Raw genomic sequence first — 20,231 nt, 5'->3', positions numbered from 1 at the left:
AAAAAAAATGTAGTGAGACATTGCCGTGTTTATCTTTTAATCTGCAAAGCAATTAACGTGGACAATAGGGAGTGATTTTTTTGACAGACAGAAAAACGGAGAGCGATTGCGTGAATGGCCGGGTGCTAATGAAAACAGATTTATACAAAAGTGTTTTTGTTAAGAACGTGTGAGTAGCATGCTGTTACAAGACCAATTGTATTAACAATGTCCTCAAGTAGAGAGCCCAAACAGCATATTAAGAAAGACCTGATAGCATTAACTTACAGTACAGCATGGCTGACAGTTGATAAGTGGCTTGGGAGTTTTGCTAGGGAGATTTCTATTCCAGATGAACACTTAAGCAGCAAACGCACACCCACAGCCTTTTCATAATGATGCCCGGCTGATTTGTTGTGTGAAACTGAGGAGGTGTCGTTTTAATCACCAGAGGCAGTGCAGCGTGCCTTTAAGATGGCCACTTTTTAATTATCACACCCATTGTTTGCCGTCAAGGATGGGGAAACCTGTTCGCCCACCGTTGTCATCATCTGTGATGGAACCTCCCACGTCCCCATCGTTTCCTGCCTTACCTTCAACAGTCCTTTCCCTATGGCAAAAACCTGATATACTCCGATACCAGTGTAAGGTGACCCTTAACATGCAAGATGCAAAGCATCCCTAAGCAAATGGGCTAGTGGATGGAAAGAATGCATCACATTTAACAGTGAAAAACAGTCAAATTTGCTAAAGGATTTCCACAAAACAGAGGAGGAAAAAATGGCAATGGTTTCTGCTGCCTAGTGGGCTAAAATATAGGAAATGTGCGGCATCAATTCATTAGCTTTATTACAAGTAAGAATTAATCGTTTCATTAGCGCTTTGGCGATGCCAATGAATCATAATACCACAGGCCACTGTGAGCGGAATCCTGAGAACGAAGACTAATTACAATCAGAGGGGAGAGAACATTTGTGCTGTATGCGTGGGCTGACTTAAAAGTAAGGTCAAGATTCCCAAATTATCACCGAGTATAGATCCCAAAAACTGGACTTCTAACCCACTGAACAGTGTGATGCCTGGGGTCATGACTGTGACCTGCTGTGTGAACATGTCAATTTAAGCCAAATTGCTTTAGCTCATTTCAGAGGAAGTGGAGGCAGCAGTACGATTGACCACCTCTGAATTAGTTACGAGGTGGTCAAATACCAGCACACAGTGCAATAATCCAACTGAACCAGTAAATTAACTGACAATCTCATTGACAGGTTGAGTGGTGTGAATGAATGCATGCGTGTCAGGTAAGCATGGTGCCACCGAGACCCTTATGGCTGTACACTATAGACCCATTTTCAGTACACGACACACTGACGTCACGCAAAGATGCACGCAATTCTTGGCAGCAGTAAGAAAGCCATGACATCTGCGCACATTCAACATAGCCTAGATTAACATTTTTATTACTTCAAAACCCCCAAAAATGTAAAAGATATTTTGATTATTGCTGTAACTGTCACTAAGATTATATTTGGTTGTGATCTTTACAAAATAATTATTTTGGATGCAGCAGTTGTTAGCTAGAATGCTAACACTCATTGATATAGGGTGTAGCAAAAGCTAGCCAAATGTGTTTTTTAAGTATAATGCAGTTGATTTGCGATGATGACAAAAATAGTAAGCAGGACATTCATACAAGCCTTAAAATCCAATTATAATCCAAAAGTAGTGTGAAATGCACTCAAGCAACATTTTTGCTGCCGTTCTATAACAACTCCCCCTTGTTTTGCCACCAACTTGCGTGCGTCACCCTCGTGCAGCAATGTTTGTAAACACATTAAGGAGATCCTTATGTCTGTAAGCTATAGTAGAACTCACCTGCATGTGCTGCTGCAGCCAATGGTTCTGGCTCTAGGGTGGGAGGAGGAAGAGGGGGGCCAACAACTTCCACTGGTTCTGGGGCAGGAGGAGGAGCAAAAGCTTCCACTGGGGGCTGAGGAGGAGGGGCAATGGGTTCACAAGGGGGAGGAGCAATTAATTCAGCTGGGGGAGGAGGCGGAGCGATGGGTTTGACTGCAGGCTGCAGGGAGAAAGCTTCCATTGGAGGAGCAGCAGACTCAACAGCAGGGGAGGAAGAGATGGATGCCAATGAAGAGGAAAGGGGAGGCAGAGCAATGGGTTCAATTACAGGTGGGGGAGGAGGTGCAATAAGCTCAATTACAGGAGGAGCAGCAGCAGTGGGTTTGATTACAGAAGGATCAGCAATGGGTTCGATTACAGGAGGACCAGCAACAGGTTTGATTACAGGAGGAGAAGCAACAGGTTTGATTGCAGGCATAGCAGCAATGGGTTTGATTACAGGAGGAGCAGCAACGGGTTCGATTACAGGAGGAGCAGCAACGGGTTCGATTACAGGAGGAGCAGCAACGGGTTCGATTACAGGAGGAGCAGCAACGGGTTCGATTACAGGAGTAGAAGCAACGGGTTCGATTACAGGAGTAGAAGCAACGGGTTCGATTACAGGAGTAGAAGCAACAGGTTCGATTACAGGAGTAGAAGCAACAGGTTCGATTACAGGAGTAGAAGCAACAGGTTCGATTACAGGAGTAGAAGCAACAGGTTCGATTACAGGAGTAGAAGCAACAGGTTCGATTACAGGAGTAGAAGCAACAGGTTCGATTACAGGAGTAGAAGCAACAGGTTCGATTACAGGAGTAGAAGCAACAGGTTCGATTACAGGAGGAGGTGCAGGGATGGTATTGAGTTCCACAGCAACAGGAGCAGGAACAGGGGCCAGGGGTTCAACCTGTGGTGGGAGGGTTACCTGCTCAACAGATGGAGGTGGTGGAGGGGACGCCACAGGCTTTAAAGCAGCTAGGGTAGGAGGTGGGATCACCATGTCAATGATGGTCGGAGCTGCTACCTGTTCCATGGAGGGTGGAAGTGGAAGTGGGGCCACTACTTCAGTGACAGGTGCAGGAGGTTGAGGTGGTAGTGCGATGGGTTCTATGGGTGGAAGCGAGGTGATGGGATCGAAGGAGGGTCTGAGGGGAGGCACTGGAATGAGGGGGGAGGGAGCAGCAACAGTGGGTGGGACCTGTGGAAGGGAGGGGGGAAGAAGGGGAGCTATAGGCTCCCTCATTCGGTTGATGACATTCTCAGAGAGCTGCAGAAGAGAGAGAAGAGCAATATGTGAGAGAAAACCAACATGATAGAAAAAAGCACAACTAACAAGGATACCAGATCTGAGCAACACTAAACACTTCAACTCCACCACACTCCAAAGTCTAAAAGGCAAGTTCTCACAATTTACTTGCCAAGCCAACTTAATCACACAAGGCTACAACTCTAGGTGCACTAGCTCTATTACAACAGCCTGAGCAGTGTTATCCCAATATGCACTTAGCAGTGGCACACACCGCTGCTAAAATGTGTCCACCCACCCCCAATTAGTTAGGCCTAGGCTAGCCTTGATCATGACCCCCTGTTCCATTACATAACACATACGAGTGATTGGACGAAGGCATCGGTCTGAACATTAACAGGCGTTGCTTGCGGTATGGTTTTGGAAGCATAAAGACCTTGTCTTTCATATCAGCGAGAAATCATTTCAAACAACAAAAAAAGGTTCAATAGATACACACCTTGATAGGGTTAGTGTTCCCACACGGCCATATCTCCATGTTACAGCAATGGTTTACAGAAGACTAGAGGTAACCGACGACCTGTGTTAATTAGCTATCTAGCAACTCTGGAAGTGTAGTGGAAGTGTAGTTTAGTCGAATGGCGGCACCCATAGCTGTATGGATCTGTGCAAACCTGCTACAGTAAGTGTATATTTTACATTTAAAGGATTCTTCCTTGCTGATAAAAGGGCGTTTCAAAAGCGTTATCACAAGCGATGATTGACATTTCTAAATGTTAAAACACAGTCTTGATTGTGGTTGGCTGAAAACTGTAGAGCGAAGGCAGAATGCTGCCATTGTATAACACTGGTTGTGATATGTGGGTGTACAATCTACAACCGTAAGGTATGTTTTGTTTATTGATGTGTACAAGCACGCGTGGCGAGAATGCAGAGGGAAAACACACCATCAGACTATTCCATGTAAACAATAAACATTGTCTCGAGTCTTCTAGCAACAAGGTGCTTCACAATAGGCATGTTCGTGCCAGCGAGTCTTAACTTGAAACTAAACTAAAGCCTCTCAACCTATATTTAACTTCAATAGGCACGCAGGGTCCACTGCAACAGTTAAACACTTATCAGCTTACACGTCAGAGAAAGTACACGACACGTGTTTTGCATGACATGGATTTAATGATGCAACATGGACTAAACTAATGTTAATAACAAGGTCATAAAATAAAAGTATTATCTATTATAAACTAAATGTCGTCATTACTAAGAACTAGGTCTAGCTGTATCCAGTCATTCATAACTTAGACAACGCGAGGCCATTGCATAAACCCCAGTGTCAAACTGAGAGCAAGTTAGCTAGCCTAGTTACCATAACAAACGTTACTCTGGCATAACATTGTCTATTTGTTTGGTAATAAGGATATAATAATGCAGTCAGTCGTTCCTATCGTTTTTAACGCGCTTCAATACTTCAGAGCAGCATTGGGTTATGCAGTACCTCATTGTTGTTATCCTTTCAGTACTCACCCTTATGCCCTTCACAACCGTGATGTTGTCATTTTCATCCGACTCAAACGAGACGCGGCGGGTGCTATTGTTCGCTCCCATCTCTGACTACAATCAGCGAAAGTGATACCTAACTGCATGCAATGGAAATTGTTGTCATCCAACTGTTTTTAGCCAAATTTGTCAAGTCGTACACCCGGGACAGGGAGCTGCAGGGCCGCACACACGGAGACACTTCCGTAGCATGCCAGCTGTCCAATAAAGGCTGCGTTTATTGGAGGTGCGAATACGTCTTGTGCAACAGAGATGTCCATTGGTTGGGGAATATTTTAAGAGCCAAAAGGATAATTACAGTGCACTTTCAATTGTTTATGCATACACATTAACCAACAAATAAATAGATATTTGGTGGGGAGAAGAAAGAAGACATGATGTAACCCACTCAAAATAAATGCAACACTTTATAGTTAGCTATATATATAACAATTGTAATCAGTTTGGATTATACTTTCAAAAGACAGAGGAGTTTGGACTATCTGTCATATTCACTGCTGTTCAATGGTAATTTCAATTGGCCTAATGATTTTGGGAAAAATAAATGCATAAATAGCTTCGTCAGCTAAAACTCCATCAAACCCCATCAAGCACAAGCTAGGGTTATTTTATAAAATTGTCTATGTTTTTGTTGTCATTTAAATTTTTGTAAACAATGTACAAATTCAAAATATGTTGAAAACTGTCAATGATGCATGGACAATCAGTCCTTGCACCTATAATCTAGGTCCATCTTTGAATTTGACAGTGGTAACATTTCTCCAGACCAATCCCTCAGCTTTATGGCAAAACCCAGAGGTGAATTCCATATGGACTACTAGGCCTACGCATATAACTTTCAATGAGCAAGGCAATCAGTACATATGTGGGTTCGTAGTAACGTTTTTAGAATATTTGGAGCATATGGTTTTGTCGGGTATTAAACCGGGGATAGTGAAAAAAATAGGGGATAACATTTTCGCAGACCTTTTTGTTTACTAAAGCCGTTTTTTATTTTTGTTAAGCAGACAGCAGCAAAGCACAACCTTTCACAGCTGTGTGATCTAGAGGCAGACACACACACACACATTTGTTTTACTGTCCCTGTGGGGACAAAACAATTGATTCCCATTCAAAATCCTATTTTCCCTAACCCCTAACCCTAACCCTTCACACTTAACTCTAAACCTAACTCTGATTCTAACCCGTCACCCCCAACCCTAAACCTAAACCTAACCCCTAACTCTGATTCTAACCCGTCACCCCAACCCTAAACCTAACCCCTAACTCTGATCCTAACCCTAACCCGTCACCCCTAACCCTAAACCTAACCCCTAACTCTGATTCTAACCCGTCACCCCAACCCTAAACCTAACCCCTAACTCTAATTCTAACCCGTCACCCCCAACTCTAAACCTAACCCCTAACTCTGATTCTAACCCTAACCCGTCACCCCAACCCTAAACCTAACCCCTAACTCTGATTCTAACCCGTCACCCCCAACCCTAAACCTAACCCCTAACTCTGATTCTAACCCTAACCCGTCACCCCAACCCTAAACCTAACCCCTAACTCTGATTCTAACCCGTCACCCCCAACCCTAAACCTAACCCCTAACTCTGATTCTAACCCTAACCCGTCACCCCAACCCTAAACCTAACCCCTAACTCTGATTCTAACCCGTCACCCCCAACCCTAAACCTTACCCCTAACTCTGATTCTAACCCGTCACCCGTCACCCCAACCCTAAACCTAACCCCTAACTCTGATTCTAACCTGTCACCCCAACCCTAAACCTAACCCCTAACTCTGATTCTAACCCCAACCCCAACCCTAAACCCTAACCCCTAACTCTGATTCTAACCCGTCACCCCAACCATAAACCTAACCCCTAACTCTGATTCTAACCCTAACCCGTCACCCCAACCCTAAACCTAACCCCTAACTCTGATTCTAACCCGTCACCCCAACCCAACCCCTAACTCTGATTCTAACCCGTCACCCTAACCCTAAACCTAACCCCTAACTCTGATTCTAACCCTAACCCGTCACCCCAACCCCAACCCTAACCCCTAACTCTGATTCTAACCCGTCACCCCAACCCTAAACCTAACCCCTAACTCTGATTCTAACCCGTCACCCCAACCCTAAACCTAACCCCTAACTCTGATTCTAACCCGTCACCCCCAACCCTAAACCTAACCCCTAACTCTGATTCTAACCCGTCACCCCAACCCTAAACCTAACCCCTAACTCTGATTCTAACCCGTCACCCCAACCCTAAACCTAACCCCTAACTCTGATTCTAACCCTATCCCGTCACCCCAATCCTAAACCTAACCCCTAACTCTGATTCTAACCCTAACCCTAACCCGTCACCCCTAACCCTAACCCCTAACTCTGATTCTAACCCGTCACCCCTAACCCTAACCCCTAACTCTGATTCTAACCCGTCACCCCAACCCTAAACCTAACCCCTAACTCTGATTCTAACCCTAACCCGTCACCCCAACCCTAACCCCTAACTCTGATTCTAACCCGTCACCCCAACCCTAAACCTAACCCCTAACTCTGATTCTAACCCGTCACCCGTCACCCCAACACTAAACCTAACCCCTAACTCTAATTCTAACCCTACCTGGTAGCCTAGTGGTTAGAGTGTTGGACTAGTAACCGAAAGGTTGCAAGATTGAATCCCTGAGCCGACAAGGTAAAAATCTGTCGTTCTGCCCCTGAACGAGGCAGTTAACCCACTGTTCCTAGGCCGTCATTGAAAATAAAAATGTGATCTGAACTGACTTGCCTAGCTAAATAAAGGTAAAATCAATTTAAAAAAATGAAACCTACCCCCTAACTCTAATTCTAACCCTAATTGGAACCCTAACCCCTAAAATAGTATTTTTCCTTGTGGGGACCAGCGAAATATCCCCACTTGTCTGAATTTCCCTTGTTTTTACTATCCTTGTGAGGACTTCTGGTCCCCACAAAGATAGATAGTAAAGCCAAACACACACACACACATACACACACAGAGCATCCCCATGTGTTTATATTTCTCTGGATAATAGGTTTTTAAAGGTTTTTAATGAAGCCAACAGTGGGAGAAACATTTCCCCTGTTGATATTATCTTATCTCCAGACAGTGGCTTTGTGTGAACATATTACATAATAAACATTTACCCTGGGCAGCAATGCCCTCTGGAGCACATGGTTAGACATCCAAGAGACATATTGTGTACAGATTGGATTGGACAACTGACTGCAACTATGATCCTATAGGTAGCCTTGTGAGAACTTCATTATAAAGAGGATGAACAGTATAGTTATCTGTATTGCTGATGCTATGATATACATGGTTGAGTTACTTACAGTCTTTGTGGTGAAAGTGGGGGTTTTCTTCTGGAATGTTGTACAGTTGGGGGTTTAGTGCACAGCAAATTCTCCAGTGTTAAATCAACACTGAGAGTGTTAAATTTAACACGGTTCCAGTGTCTATACGGGTCCACAATTTTCAGTGTTAAATTAACACTCTTCTTAGTGTAAATCCTTATTTGCATATTTCCTAGTGTGCCTTGCCTTTCGAGTGAATTATAGAGTTACCACACAAGACTGAATTTGTAAGTGACATGGTTGTTGCATTCATTCAAGTGAATATGTTATCATTGAAATAAAATTCTTAAAGACAATACAATATGCTTTATTTTGAGGGCCTAGTTTTACCCTAATAGAGTGGCCTGAAACTCATGGTTTTACATCAGGCCTGCAAGTCACATTTTGCTGGCTTGCAAAGTGATGTGTAATTTCTATTGGAATCCTGCCAGAGTTTGGGATATCCAACAATTTTTAGTCACCCGCAACCTGCATTCAGAATGATTGTCAGGGTTTGGAAGACTAAAATATGAGACTACCTAAAGCATCTAAACTGGAACAACCATTTCAATAATGGGTGCAATAAGCCCAAGTAACAGATTGGATTTGTTTAGAAAAACACATGTCAATCAATGTACATGCAAAAACATAAATATTGAAACAAACAATAATAAAAATCAACCCGCAATAGAGCATGCTGGGAAATATTACATTGATGGGCGTGGTTTTGGTTCAACTCAGGTCCACGTTCAGTTGCCAAACATTGTTGAACCTTGCAGATAGAAATGCCTTGATGTCACGTCCTGACCATAGTAAGATGTTATTTTCTATGGTAGAGTAGGTCAGGGCGTGACAGGGGGTGTTTTGTGCTTTTCTATGTTTTGTATATCTATGTTTAGGTTCTAGTTTTTCTATTTCTACGTTGTTGTTTTTTGGGATGATCTCCAATTAGAGCCAGCTGGTCCTCGTTGTCTCTAATTGGAGATCATACTTAAGTAGTTTTTTTTTTCCCACCGGTGTTTGTGGGTTGTTTTCTTCTGTTTAGTTTGTGTACCTGACAGAACTGTGCACTTTCGTTTTTCTCTTTGTTATTTTTCCTTTAGTGGTTTGAGTTATAATAAATATTCATCATGAGCAATCAACACGCCGCACTTTGGTCCCCTCTCTACGACAGCCTTTACACTTGAATAGAGCTGACGTGATTCCCTATCCTACATGTCAAGAGAGGCATGTTTGTTCTACATAGCATATTGCTATCTAAAAGTTCCAACATGTCGCATCCCACTGAACATGCCAGCGGTTATTAACACCAATACTAGAGTTCTTTATTTACACCTTTATTTACAAGTTAAATCTAGAATTGGCTTCCTATTTCGCAACAAAGCATCCTTCACTCATGCTGCCAAACATACCCTCGTAAAACTGACCATCCTACCGATCCTCGACTTCGGCGATGTCATTTACAAAATAGCCTCCAATACCCTACTCAATAAACTGGATGCAGTCTATCACAGTGCCATCCGTTTTGTCACCAAAGCCCCATATACTACCCACCACTGTGACCTGTACACTCTCGTTGGCTGGCCCCTTGCTTCATACTCGTCGCCAAACCCACTGGCTCCAGGTCATCTACAAGATCCTGCTAGGTAAAGTTCCCCCTTATTTCAGCTCGCTGGTCACCATAGCAGCACCCACCTGTAGCACACGCTCCAGCAGGTATATCTCTCTGGTCACCCCCAAAGCCAATTCCTCCTTTGTCCGTCTCGCCTTCCAGTTCTCTGCTGCCAATGACTGGAACGAACTACAAAAATCTCTGAAACTGGAAACACTTATCTCCGTCACTAGCTTTAAGCACCAGCTGTCAGAGCAGCTCACAGATCACTGCACCTGTACATAGCCCATCTATAATTTAGCCCAAACAACTACCTCGTCCCCTAATGTATGTATTTATTTATTTATTTTGCTCCTTTGCACCCCATTATTTCTACTTTGCACTTTCTTCCACTACAAATCTACCATTTCAGTGTTTTACTTGCTATATTGTATTTACTTTGCCACCATGGCCTTTTTTTGCCTTTACCTCCCTTATCTCACCTCATTTGCTCACATTGTATGTAGACTTATTTTTCTACTGTATTATTGACTGTATGTTTGTTTTACTCCATGTGTAACTCTGTGTTGTTGTATGTGTCGAACTGCTTTGCTTTATCTTGGCCAGGTCGCAATTCTAAATGAGAACTTGTTCTCAACTTGCCTACCTGGTTAAATAAAGGTAAAATAAATAAATATAACACCAATGAGTGTTAATTGAACACTTACAGAGCTAATTTAACTCCTGAATCAACACTAGAAATGGTACACTGAAAGATCTTCACTACTGTAGGTATCACTGGCCAATTTGCTGTGTGTGTGGATGATTAAACCTAATTTAAAAAAATTACATAACCAGGTTTACATTGAAATGATGTGACAGAAAGAAAAAAAGTCACATTGTCTATTCTACAGTAGGCTATGTAATACACACACATATCCCGTTACCTTGGAAACAACATTTTACTCCTCTATACAAACAGATACAGATGTAGGATCTTCATTTGAGCCAGTTTGCTACAGCAGGAAAATAATCCTGCAGGAACAGGAAATGTGAATTATTATGTGGATTATAATTAATGAAAAACAAAAGGACACTCTTGGAGTTCACATGCAATAATTTAATACTAACGTTTTGACAGCCAAGCTGTCTTCATCAGGGTATAGACAGCTTGGCTGTCTATACTCCGCTAGCCAGCACCTCGACTAACCAGATTATAATTAACTGACATTTTTCATTAGGGAAAATCAAGACAGAAATTTCAAAGTGGAAATTATAAACTTCAGAAGCCTTTTAAATACACTACAAGTTCTCCTGCAACAGGGTGATCCTACACCTGTATCACATCTCACATATTGTCTCCAGATGTGAGAGTTGTAGACGGTATGGGAAAACATTGAATGTAGATATTACAAAACTATTTTTTCACGCCTTTCTCCTGTTTCACCTGTACTGTATTAGTGAGTTTAAATACAATTTGCAGCTACTGTGCCTCCTCCTTAATCTGAAATGAGGGACTCAGACCTGAAACCTGGTTTAAAATATTAAATGCAATATCACACAAAATTGTAATTCTTAAACCCTGGTGTGAACTGTCCAAAAATGTTCCAGTTTTAACAGCAGTGAGACGTTAATATACAGAAATAACAGGTGCCAGGCTGACTGCTGTTGTCCTTTACACCTACAGATGTCAGTCACACAGCAATCATTTAGTGTACATCTACAGAATCTGCTGACAAATGACCTTCGTGCCATGTCATAGGAGAGAGGGCAGTAGATTAGCCCGAGACACGTAAAATGGGACTGGCTGCAGGGAGGGGAGGGTGATAAGAACTTGAAATTGAACTTGGCCCAGGGAAGTTAGAAGCACGCACCCATCAAAGAGAAAGTGGCCCTGCATGACACAGTGATTGTTTCTATTTTGGAGGGAACGCAAAGATCTCCCACAATGTTATCTCTGCTGTCCACAGGCACATCAATCAGCACCGGGCCTGTTGGATCGATCCCTTCCCCACCAAAATCAATGCCTTCTCCCATTCGGTTTGTTTCGAGATTGTCAGAGATACAGAGGAGCAGTTCCGGAAAACGCGGAGCTATATGTCCTAAAAACAGAAAGCCATTAACACACACTCACACACATTCTCTCTCACGCGCGCTCACGGATGCATGCACACACTATCTCTATCTTCCTTTTTCTTTCCCCCTGGCTCTCTCTTTCACTGTAGCCTATCGTGAGGGCTAGACTGTAAATCAAAGGGTGTGCTTCAGTACTTTTACTGTAATTGCATTTAGATTTTTTTCAAGACATTATGCAAGATATCAGTAGTGTTCTTGGTGAAGCAAGCATGATAAGAAGCACGCAATACAACAGAAGGGTTCTTGTGGGATATCAGAAGTGTTCTGGCAGAAGCAAGCACGATAAGGAGCACGCAATACAACAGAAGGGTTCTTGTGGGATATCAGAATTGTTCTTGTAGAAACAAGCACACCAATGAAAGACATTTGCAATAGAACAGTAGTATGATAAATGCAACATGCAATGGTTAGTATGGAAGTGGTGTTTTCAGTGGCGACCCGTCATTTGACCCCCACATATTTAACCAAAAAAATGTAATAATCGTTGCCTGTTTTGCATGATATCAGTTTGCAAACAATGTACAAAATAAAGCTGCATACAAACATGGTCTCTTTTTTGCTTTCTTGAGTAAGGCAGCTCCAAAATGCAGGTGTTTCAGCCGAGCTCAGTGCTTTCTGTGGTGGTGGGGCAGCCAGCGGAAAATACAGAGCATAGGAGTTGGTCATGTTCTCTATCTGCGCCGTGATTGGCTCAGTGTTCTGTCACTCATCGGGACATTACGTCACCGCAAAATCTACAGGGAGAGCTCAAAAATTCAAGCCCCTTGGGTGCTGCCATAGAGTTACATTAGAAGTGCCCATCCAAGAAGCCTCAAGGTCATTGGCCACAGATAAAATGATGTCAAATCACGTTAGCTACCGTAGCGTTGATTGGACTGATCATGTCAACATCATACTTTCAAAATCTTAGCTAGAAAGATAGACAAGCAGTCATCATCATGAATCACGTTGACAATGTACTGGCAAATCCTTTTCCATCCTTGTCATATGAAGAGAAATTATAGATAAAATGTATCGGTGATCCTCAGCCATTGGACATAAACATTACACAACAAGTTGGAAATCGCAAATTCAACAATGAGCTGTTTGGAAGTAATCAGTGACTAACTGCAAGCGTTGTAAAGCAATAACTAGCCTGCTATTGAGTGGAGTGGGTATGTGGTACAAGTCTGAGTTTAAGGGTCTCTTTTCCAAGCTTAGAAGGATTAACATTCAACACCATGGGCCAGAAAAGGTTGAATACATTGGCCATGCTGTCAATCCAGCATGACTTCTGCCACATTCAAAACAACTGGTAACTCGGAACTGGGAAATCTCAGACTTTAGTGATATCAAGACAACTGGGAACTCAGAAAAAAAATGATCTCCGACTGGGAAAATAAGCTTTGAACAATCATCCAACTCAGAATTCCATGTCGGGAACTCGGACCTCTTTCTTGAGCTCCAACCTGAAGATCACTCATGTCATGATTCAACCTTGTTTTTTTCAGAGTTCCCAGTTGTCTTGAAAGCACCAAAATATCCAGAGAATGCCAAACTTTGATTACAAAGTTTGATGACAAAATTTGCCCACAAGAAAGACCACCTTCCTGTTCAAGTGAGTACAGCAGAAAAAGGTGAGTCCAAAATTGTCTTGTATGCTGCTGCATAAATGATGTAATATGCCAGGGAGATATGTATGCTGTAGATAAGAAAGTAATACTAAGTGTATGTTGTGTAGTATGTTGTTAGTAGCCCATGTGCCTCACCCTAATAATTTGGTCCCTTTGCCCCTCATAACTGAGGCTACTGTTCTGACTTGGTGGTGCACATGTAGCCTATAGCCTGTTTTAGAGAAATGTAATCATTGAATATTGTAAGAGCTTTCATTGTCTGCTAATATGCTCTGTTTATTTATCCTACGGTTTTGTCTTGGTGTACAGGGAGAACACTGTAAGAAAGGCCCATGTTCTGGATTCTGTCACTGTACATTTTAATTTCAAAAGTGCTAAACAAATTGTTACATTGAGTACATCCGCCCTAGCTCTCTCATTAATGTCTTAATCGAAAATAGGGATTGCTTCTTATCCGCTTGTCGTCCCCTTATGCCATAGTTTGTACATATCAATTGTCATGAGAAACCACATTTGTTTAAGCAAGTCAGCCATATCAGCAAAAAAAAATTTAAAGGCAGTAAATGAGGGTGAATTCATTTTTTCTCTGCCAGACAAGGCTCCGCTGATAGCCAGGTGTAGCAGTGGTCAGGATACACTCCGTGGTGCTGTAAAGAAAGCGCTGCTGTTAGGACAGCTTTATGTAGGCCCTAACAGTTTGTCAGTTATCGTGCAATTAATGTTTTGTTGTGTTGTAATGTCGCTTTGATGGCATGCATCTAACATTTTTGTTTTTTTTGTTTGCCCCACCAATATTTACATGCTAAAATCTCCATGGGCGTTTTGTAAGCACAGAGGATTTGTATTAAAAAAATCTACAAAGAACAATATCAACAAATCGAGACAGATTTTGGACTACAACTCCCAGCTTTCACAGCCACACTACCGAAGCTGAACAAATTTCCTCGTCTCTCATTGGTAGGTTGTCATTCTGTTTGGATGCAGTAGCTGGAAAAATGGCAGCTGATACAGGGAGATACCGGAGTGCTGTTAGCAAAAGCAAAGACCCTTCAGGCTTACTTATCTCCGTTATAAGGTAAGCTCACTCAAATTGACGGTTGAATTATCCTGTCGACATAAGACGCCAGTGGGCACTACTGTTTTCATTAACTAGGCCTGTCATTTCAGGCCGTGGACAAGGAGAAACATCCTTCCTGTTGTTAGCTTCCTATCTGTTAGCTAGCTAGTTTTATGTCAAGTGAGTTTTGAGGAAATGTTAGTCAGCTACGCTAACTAAGGTTTGTCATCGCGACCTGTTCACATAATTTAGCAGTGTTTATCATCATTGTGAGTCAAATAACACTCTTCTTCAAAAGTCGTGAGGAAGAAGCCACTTGCTAGCTAGTCGACCGTTAGCTAGCTGTCACGCTTTTGACAGCTGACCTCCCCTGCTCATACAACAAGCTCGCGACTTGGTTCAGACACTGAGTTATGAACAGAGACAAGATAACTTATTAGCTAGATAAGACCACATATGCAATGCATGCTTGTTGTTCAGCATCAGCACCCAATTATAGCCTGCTGCTGCCCTTCGCTGACAGGGTGCCATGATCATCATGGGTTGGTCTTGACTTGAACAGTGTCGTTTATGTCATGACATGTCGTTTACTGTGTGTTTCCACACCATTTTAATTAGCCATTGCCGTAACTTAGTAGAGTAGCTCTCTTTACCCCTTTTTTCTCTAGATTAAACGGAGCTGTAGTCTACTGGGTTTGACAGATATCAGTGTGCATGGAGCGTGGGTGCAGCATTTTGCAGCCGGTGGCAACTTGACACTGACTGTTGAAACCCCACAATGATGCACTTTGAGGCAAAATCCCATTCTGTATGCAATTGTTGTCTGTGACAAAGATTATCTTCCCTTTCTTATGTACCTTCCTTATGGCTACTGCTTGCCTAATATGCCAGACTGTTACCATGGTTACTCCATGCCACTTTCATTTTCTAAATGGGACTAGGCTACTGTAAGTCTAGTGTTTGAATTAGTCATGGGTGATGGTGCATGTCAGAGCTAAGGATTCAGGTTTGATAAGTTTAGGTTAGGTTATATGAAGTATGGTAACTAGTTAGGTTGGAAATGATGGCATGGTAAATAACTAGTTATATTACATTAACAGAGAGTGGACGAGATCACTTGCTTTGTGTTTCAGCTCTGACTTGTGTCAAGTAGGCATCTCAACCCGCTCTGGGGGATGCCGCTAAGAATCTTCTCCCCCTTCCAGCTTTCAGCTGTGTGTGAAGTGCGAGGACGCTTTAATGAGCTCTTGAGGGAGACTTTTACTTCTCCCCTTATTTTATGTGTGGTTTGGAGTTTGATGAAATACAGGGCTAAAACAAGTGTTGTCAAGTTTGTTACTCAACATTGTCCCATCCCCTGGGTCTATGACATACAAGACTGGCAGGGTTTTCAGGATATAAAACCTGGCACTTTTTATGTTAAGCCAATTTGGTTTGATTATTCAAACTGTAGGACAGGGGTATTCAACTGGTCGCCCGTCAGCCAGATCCGGCACGTTTATTTAAGACTGGCCCTTTCATCAATTCATAAACATTAATCAAATATCTGGAACAAAATCTCTGCCAAAATCCAACATTCAGAGCCAAAATGACAAACACTATTGTGGTTGTCTAATGTGGTTTCTAGAGCCTGTTGATTTTATGACATTTTTTTCTTCATATGAATTTGACTCCAGCGTTTGAATGGTTTAAGCTACAAAATATTATGAACCCATTCCTGAAAGCTACGACTCTCAGGAACACGTACACTATGACTCTCAGGAACACAAACACCTTTCCCTTTCTGATGCTCACATTGACTCGTTACAGGCAGTGTGACAAAAAAAACACCTAATGACTGAGGGAAATTCATTCAAAGCATACTTCCTACAGACTGGAATTTGGCATTACCTGATTTGACATATCTTTGTGTTGCTTAGTTTTCAGATTCTAAAATACCCAAGTTACTTTTTAAGAACCTTTTAATAGGTGAGCGAGTGTTGTGCCTTTTCCTTTTCAATAATAATATTTTTTTGGGTTGCACCTTGATTCACATTGGTTGAGCACCTTCTACTTCTTTTCTAATTACTTTTAGCAACATTTAATTTGAAGAAAAGTGCTTTATTGGTGTGTGTGCATTGCTTTTTTATACAGTTCTTCTGAAGAATAATCACATGTGGAAAATGTCCGGCACCCCTGTAATTACGTTTTTTTACATCTGTAAGAATATAGTTGAATATCCTGGGGTAGGGTAATGACTGACTTCTGGAAGATCGCAACATACGTGTGAAAGGGATGCATATGTTTACTAGAGGTGCCTGAGTCAAATGTGTTTGAAATATTTGAAGTGCACACTTGATTTTGGTCGGAGTTTGCTCTTCTAGGACTATTCCATCGGTTGCATTTTGTACTAGAAAAATGAAATCAAGCTCAGCCCAATTAGGCCCCTAACTGGAAATATTTGACATAGCCAATTTTTAATAATAATAATTTGGTGGGTGCTTATATTTGTCCTATTTCACACATGTACAAGTGTGTATTAATACTCATGTGCGAATTGGAAATGTGTTTTTTGGGTTGTATAGACGTCCTCGGAGAGTGGGGTCACGGCCATGGTCTGTCATTATCAACGGCGACCCTGGACCAATTAGGGTTAAGTGCCTTGCTCAACATATTTTTCACCTTGTCAGCTCGGGAATTCAAATCGGTGACCTTTCGCTTACTGGCCCAACGCTCTAACCGCTAGGCTACTTGCTGCCTGTATTTTACCCAGATCTAATGACTAGACAAAATGATTAACTAGAAGTTAGGCCTACACAAGATTACAAAAAGGACCACAAGGTGACACCTTGACAGACAACTGATGAGCCTTGGCCTGCTTCCCCCTGTGTCTGTGTAGGACCCTGTCCAGCAGCGATGACAAGCAGGACAGAGAGACAGAGAAGGGCCGCCTGGAGGAGGCGTTTGAGAAGTGCGACCGGGACCTGGATGAGCAGATCGTCCAACACTACGCTGAGCTGACCACCGCCATCCGGACCTACCAGAGCATCACAGAGAGAATCACCAGCTCCCGTAACAAGATCAAAGGGGTGAGAGGGAACACACACACAATGTTTCAAATCAAATCAATCAAATTGATTTTAATTTGTCACCTGATGTGCCGAATACATCAAGTGTAGACCTTACTGTGAATTGCTTACTTACGAGCCCTTTCCCACAACGCAGAGTTTAAAAGTAAAAACATTTGCAACAAACCATTCAGAACATGTGCATGGCCTGTGAATAACAGTGTGAAGGCAGAGTGATGGTCCCAGGGAGTTGTACATCAAGGACATTAGTAGCAGGCAGTGTGAGGGCCTGGCTGATTTCTCTAGAGTTCCTGTGTGTGTGTGTGTGTGTGTGTGTGTGTGTGTGTGTGTGTGGCTCTGACACCTGCGTCACTGTTAGAGCCTCTGGGATAGTCCGCCAGTGTTCCACAACAGCGTGATGTCATTCCCATCTCTCCAGGCTGTGTGTCTGGATGTACAGTTGAAGTCGGAAGTTTTTATTTTTGTATTTCACCTTTTATTTAATTAACCAGGTAAGCTAGTTGAGAACAAGTTCTCATTTACAACTGCGACCTGGCCAAGATAAAGCAAAGCAGTGCGACACAAACAACAACACAGAGTTACACATGGAATTAACAAGCGTACAGTCAATAACACAATAGAAAAAAAGAAAGTCTATATACACTGTGTGCAAATGGCGTGAGGAGGTAAGGCAATAAATAGGCCATAGTAGCAAAGTAATTACAGTTTAGCAAATTAATACTGGAGTGAAAGATGAGCAGATGATGGTGTGCAAAAGAGCGGAAAAGTAAATTAAAACAATTTGGGGATGAGGTAGGTAGATTGGGTGGGCTATTTATAGATGGGCTATGTACAGCTGCAGCGATCGGTTAGCTGCTCAGATAGCTGATGTTTAAAGTTAGTGACGGAAATATAAGTCTCCAGCTTCAGCGATTTTTGCAATTCGTACCAGTCATTGGCAGCAGAGAACTGGAAGGAAAGGCGGCGTAACAGCTTAATATTGCGGAAAGAATATTGCTTCCATCAATGTAATTGTCTGCATCATTTCCAATCCCCCTTATATTTTTTTGGTAAATCTATCTATCTATCTATCTATCTATCTATCTATCTATCTATCTATCTATCTATCTATCTATCTATCTATCTATCTATCATCTATCTATCTATCTATCTACACGCATGCGTACATATACACATATATACATACACATACCTATACAGTGGGGGAAAAAAGTATTTGATCCCCTGCTGATTTTGTACGTTTGCCCACTTACGAAGAAATGATCAGTCTATAATTTTAATGGTAGGTTTATTTGAACAGTGAGAGACAGAATAACAACAAAAATATCCAGAAAAACGCATGTAAAAAATGTTATAAATTGATTTGCATTTTAATGAGGGAAATAAGTATTTGACCCCTCTGCAAAACATGACTTAGTACTTGGTGGCAAAACCCTTGTTGGCAATCACAGAGGTCAGACGTTTCTTGTAGTTGGCCACCAGGTTTGCACACATCTCAGGAGGGATTTTGTCCCACTCCTCTTTGCAGATCTTCTCCAAGTCATTAAGGTTTCGAGGCTGACGTTTGGCAACTTGAACCTTCAGCTCCCTCCACAGATTTTCTATGGGATTAAGGTCTGGAGACTGGCTAGGCCACTCCAGGACCTTAATGTGCTTCTTCTTGAGCCACTCCTTTGTTGCCTTGGCCGTGTGTTTTGGGTCATTGTCATTCTGGAATGCCCATCCACGACCCATTTTTAATGCCCTGGCTGAGGGAAGGAGGTTCTCACCCAAGATTTGACGGTACATGGCCCCGTCCATCGTCCCTTTGATGCGGTGAAGTTGTCCTGTCCCCTTAGCAGAAAAACACCCCCAAAGCATAATGTTTCCACCTCCTCTTCCAAACACGGCGAGTTGAGTTGATGCCAAAGAGCTCCATTTTGGTCTCATCTGACCACAACACTTTCACCCAGTTGTCCTCTGAGTCATTCAGATGTTCACTGTCAAACTTCAGACGGGCATGTATATGTATTCTTGAGCAGGGGGACCTTGCGGGCGCTGCAGGATTTCAGCCCTTCACGGCGTAGTGTGTTACCAATTGTCTTCGTGGTGACTATGGTCCCAGTTGCCTTGAGATCATTGACAAGATCCTCCCGTGTAGTTCTGGGCTGATTCCTCACCGTTCTCATGTTCATTGCAACTCCACGAGGTGAGATCTTGCATGGAGCCCAAGGCCGAGGGATATTGACAGTTCTTTTGTGTTTCTTCCATCTGCGAATAATCACACCAAATGTTGTCACCTTCTCACCAAGCTGCTTGGCGATGGTCTTTTAGCCCATTCCAGACTTGTGTAGGTCTACAATCTTGTCCCTGACATCCTTGGAGAGCTCTTTGGTCTTGGCCATGGTGGAGAGTTTTGAATCTGATTGATTGATTGATTGCTTCTGTGGACAGGTGTCTTTTTTACAGGTAACAAGCTGAGATTAGGAGCACTCCCTTTAAGAGTGTGCTCCTAATCTCAGCTCATTACCTGTATAAAAGACACCTGGGAGCCAGAAATCTTTCTGATTGACAGGGGGTCAAATACTTATTTCCCTCATTAAAATGCAAATCAATTTATAACATTTTTGACATGTGTTTTTCTGGATTTTTTTGTTGTTATTCTGTTCAAATAAACCTACCATTAAAATTATAGACTGATCATTTCTTTGTCAGTGGGCAAACGTACAAAATCAGCAGGGGATCAAATACTTTTTTCTCC

General features: G+C 42.4%; 2 protein-coding genes across 3 annotated transcripts in view; one reads left to right on the top strand and one right to left on the bottom strand.

Moving 5' to 3' along the window:
* Positions 1-4,876, bottom strand: part of LOC115199134 (coiled-coil-helix-coiled-coil-helix domain containing 3a) — a 104,252-nt gene extending 99,376 nt beyond the window's left edge. The window contains exons 1-3 of one of the 2 annotated variants that reach the window (XM_029761724.1): positions 4,646-4,876; positions 2,801-3,142; positions 1,855-2,056 (exon numbers count right to left, since the gene is read on the bottom strand). In XM_029761724.1, the coding sequence (XP_029617584.1) occupies positions 1,855-2,056; positions 2,801-3,142; positions 4,646-4,726 (625 nt within the window). In that variant the 5' untranslated portion in view covers positions 4,727-4,876. The remainder of the gene's footprint in view (positions 1-1,854; positions 2,057-2,800; positions 3,143-4,645) is intronic. The other variant, XM_029761725.1, reaches the window with a different exon arrangement.
* A 9,451-nt stretch (positions 4,877-14,327) lies between these two features.
* The window catches only part of LOC115197987 (exocyst complex component 4-like), a 244,656-nt gene continuing 238,752 nt past the window's right edge, over positions 14,328-20,231 (top strand). The window contains exons 1-2 of the mRNA XM_029759645.1: positions 14,328-14,441; positions 17,302-17,491. Coding sequence (XP_029615505.1) covers positions 14,362-14,441; positions 17,302-17,491 — 270 coding nt within the window. The 5' untranslated portion in view covers positions 14,328-14,361. The remainder of the gene's footprint in view (positions 14,442-17,301; positions 17,492-20,231) is intronic.

This window comes from Salmo trutta, chromosome 8 (assembly GCF_901001165.1).
Source record: "Salmo trutta chromosome 8, fSalTru1.1, whole genome shotgun sequence".
NCBI lineage: Eukaryota > Metazoa > Chordata > Actinopteri > Salmoniformes > Salmonidae > Salmo > Salmo trutta.
This window is presented reverse-complemented; position numbering and strand designations above follow the sequence as displayed.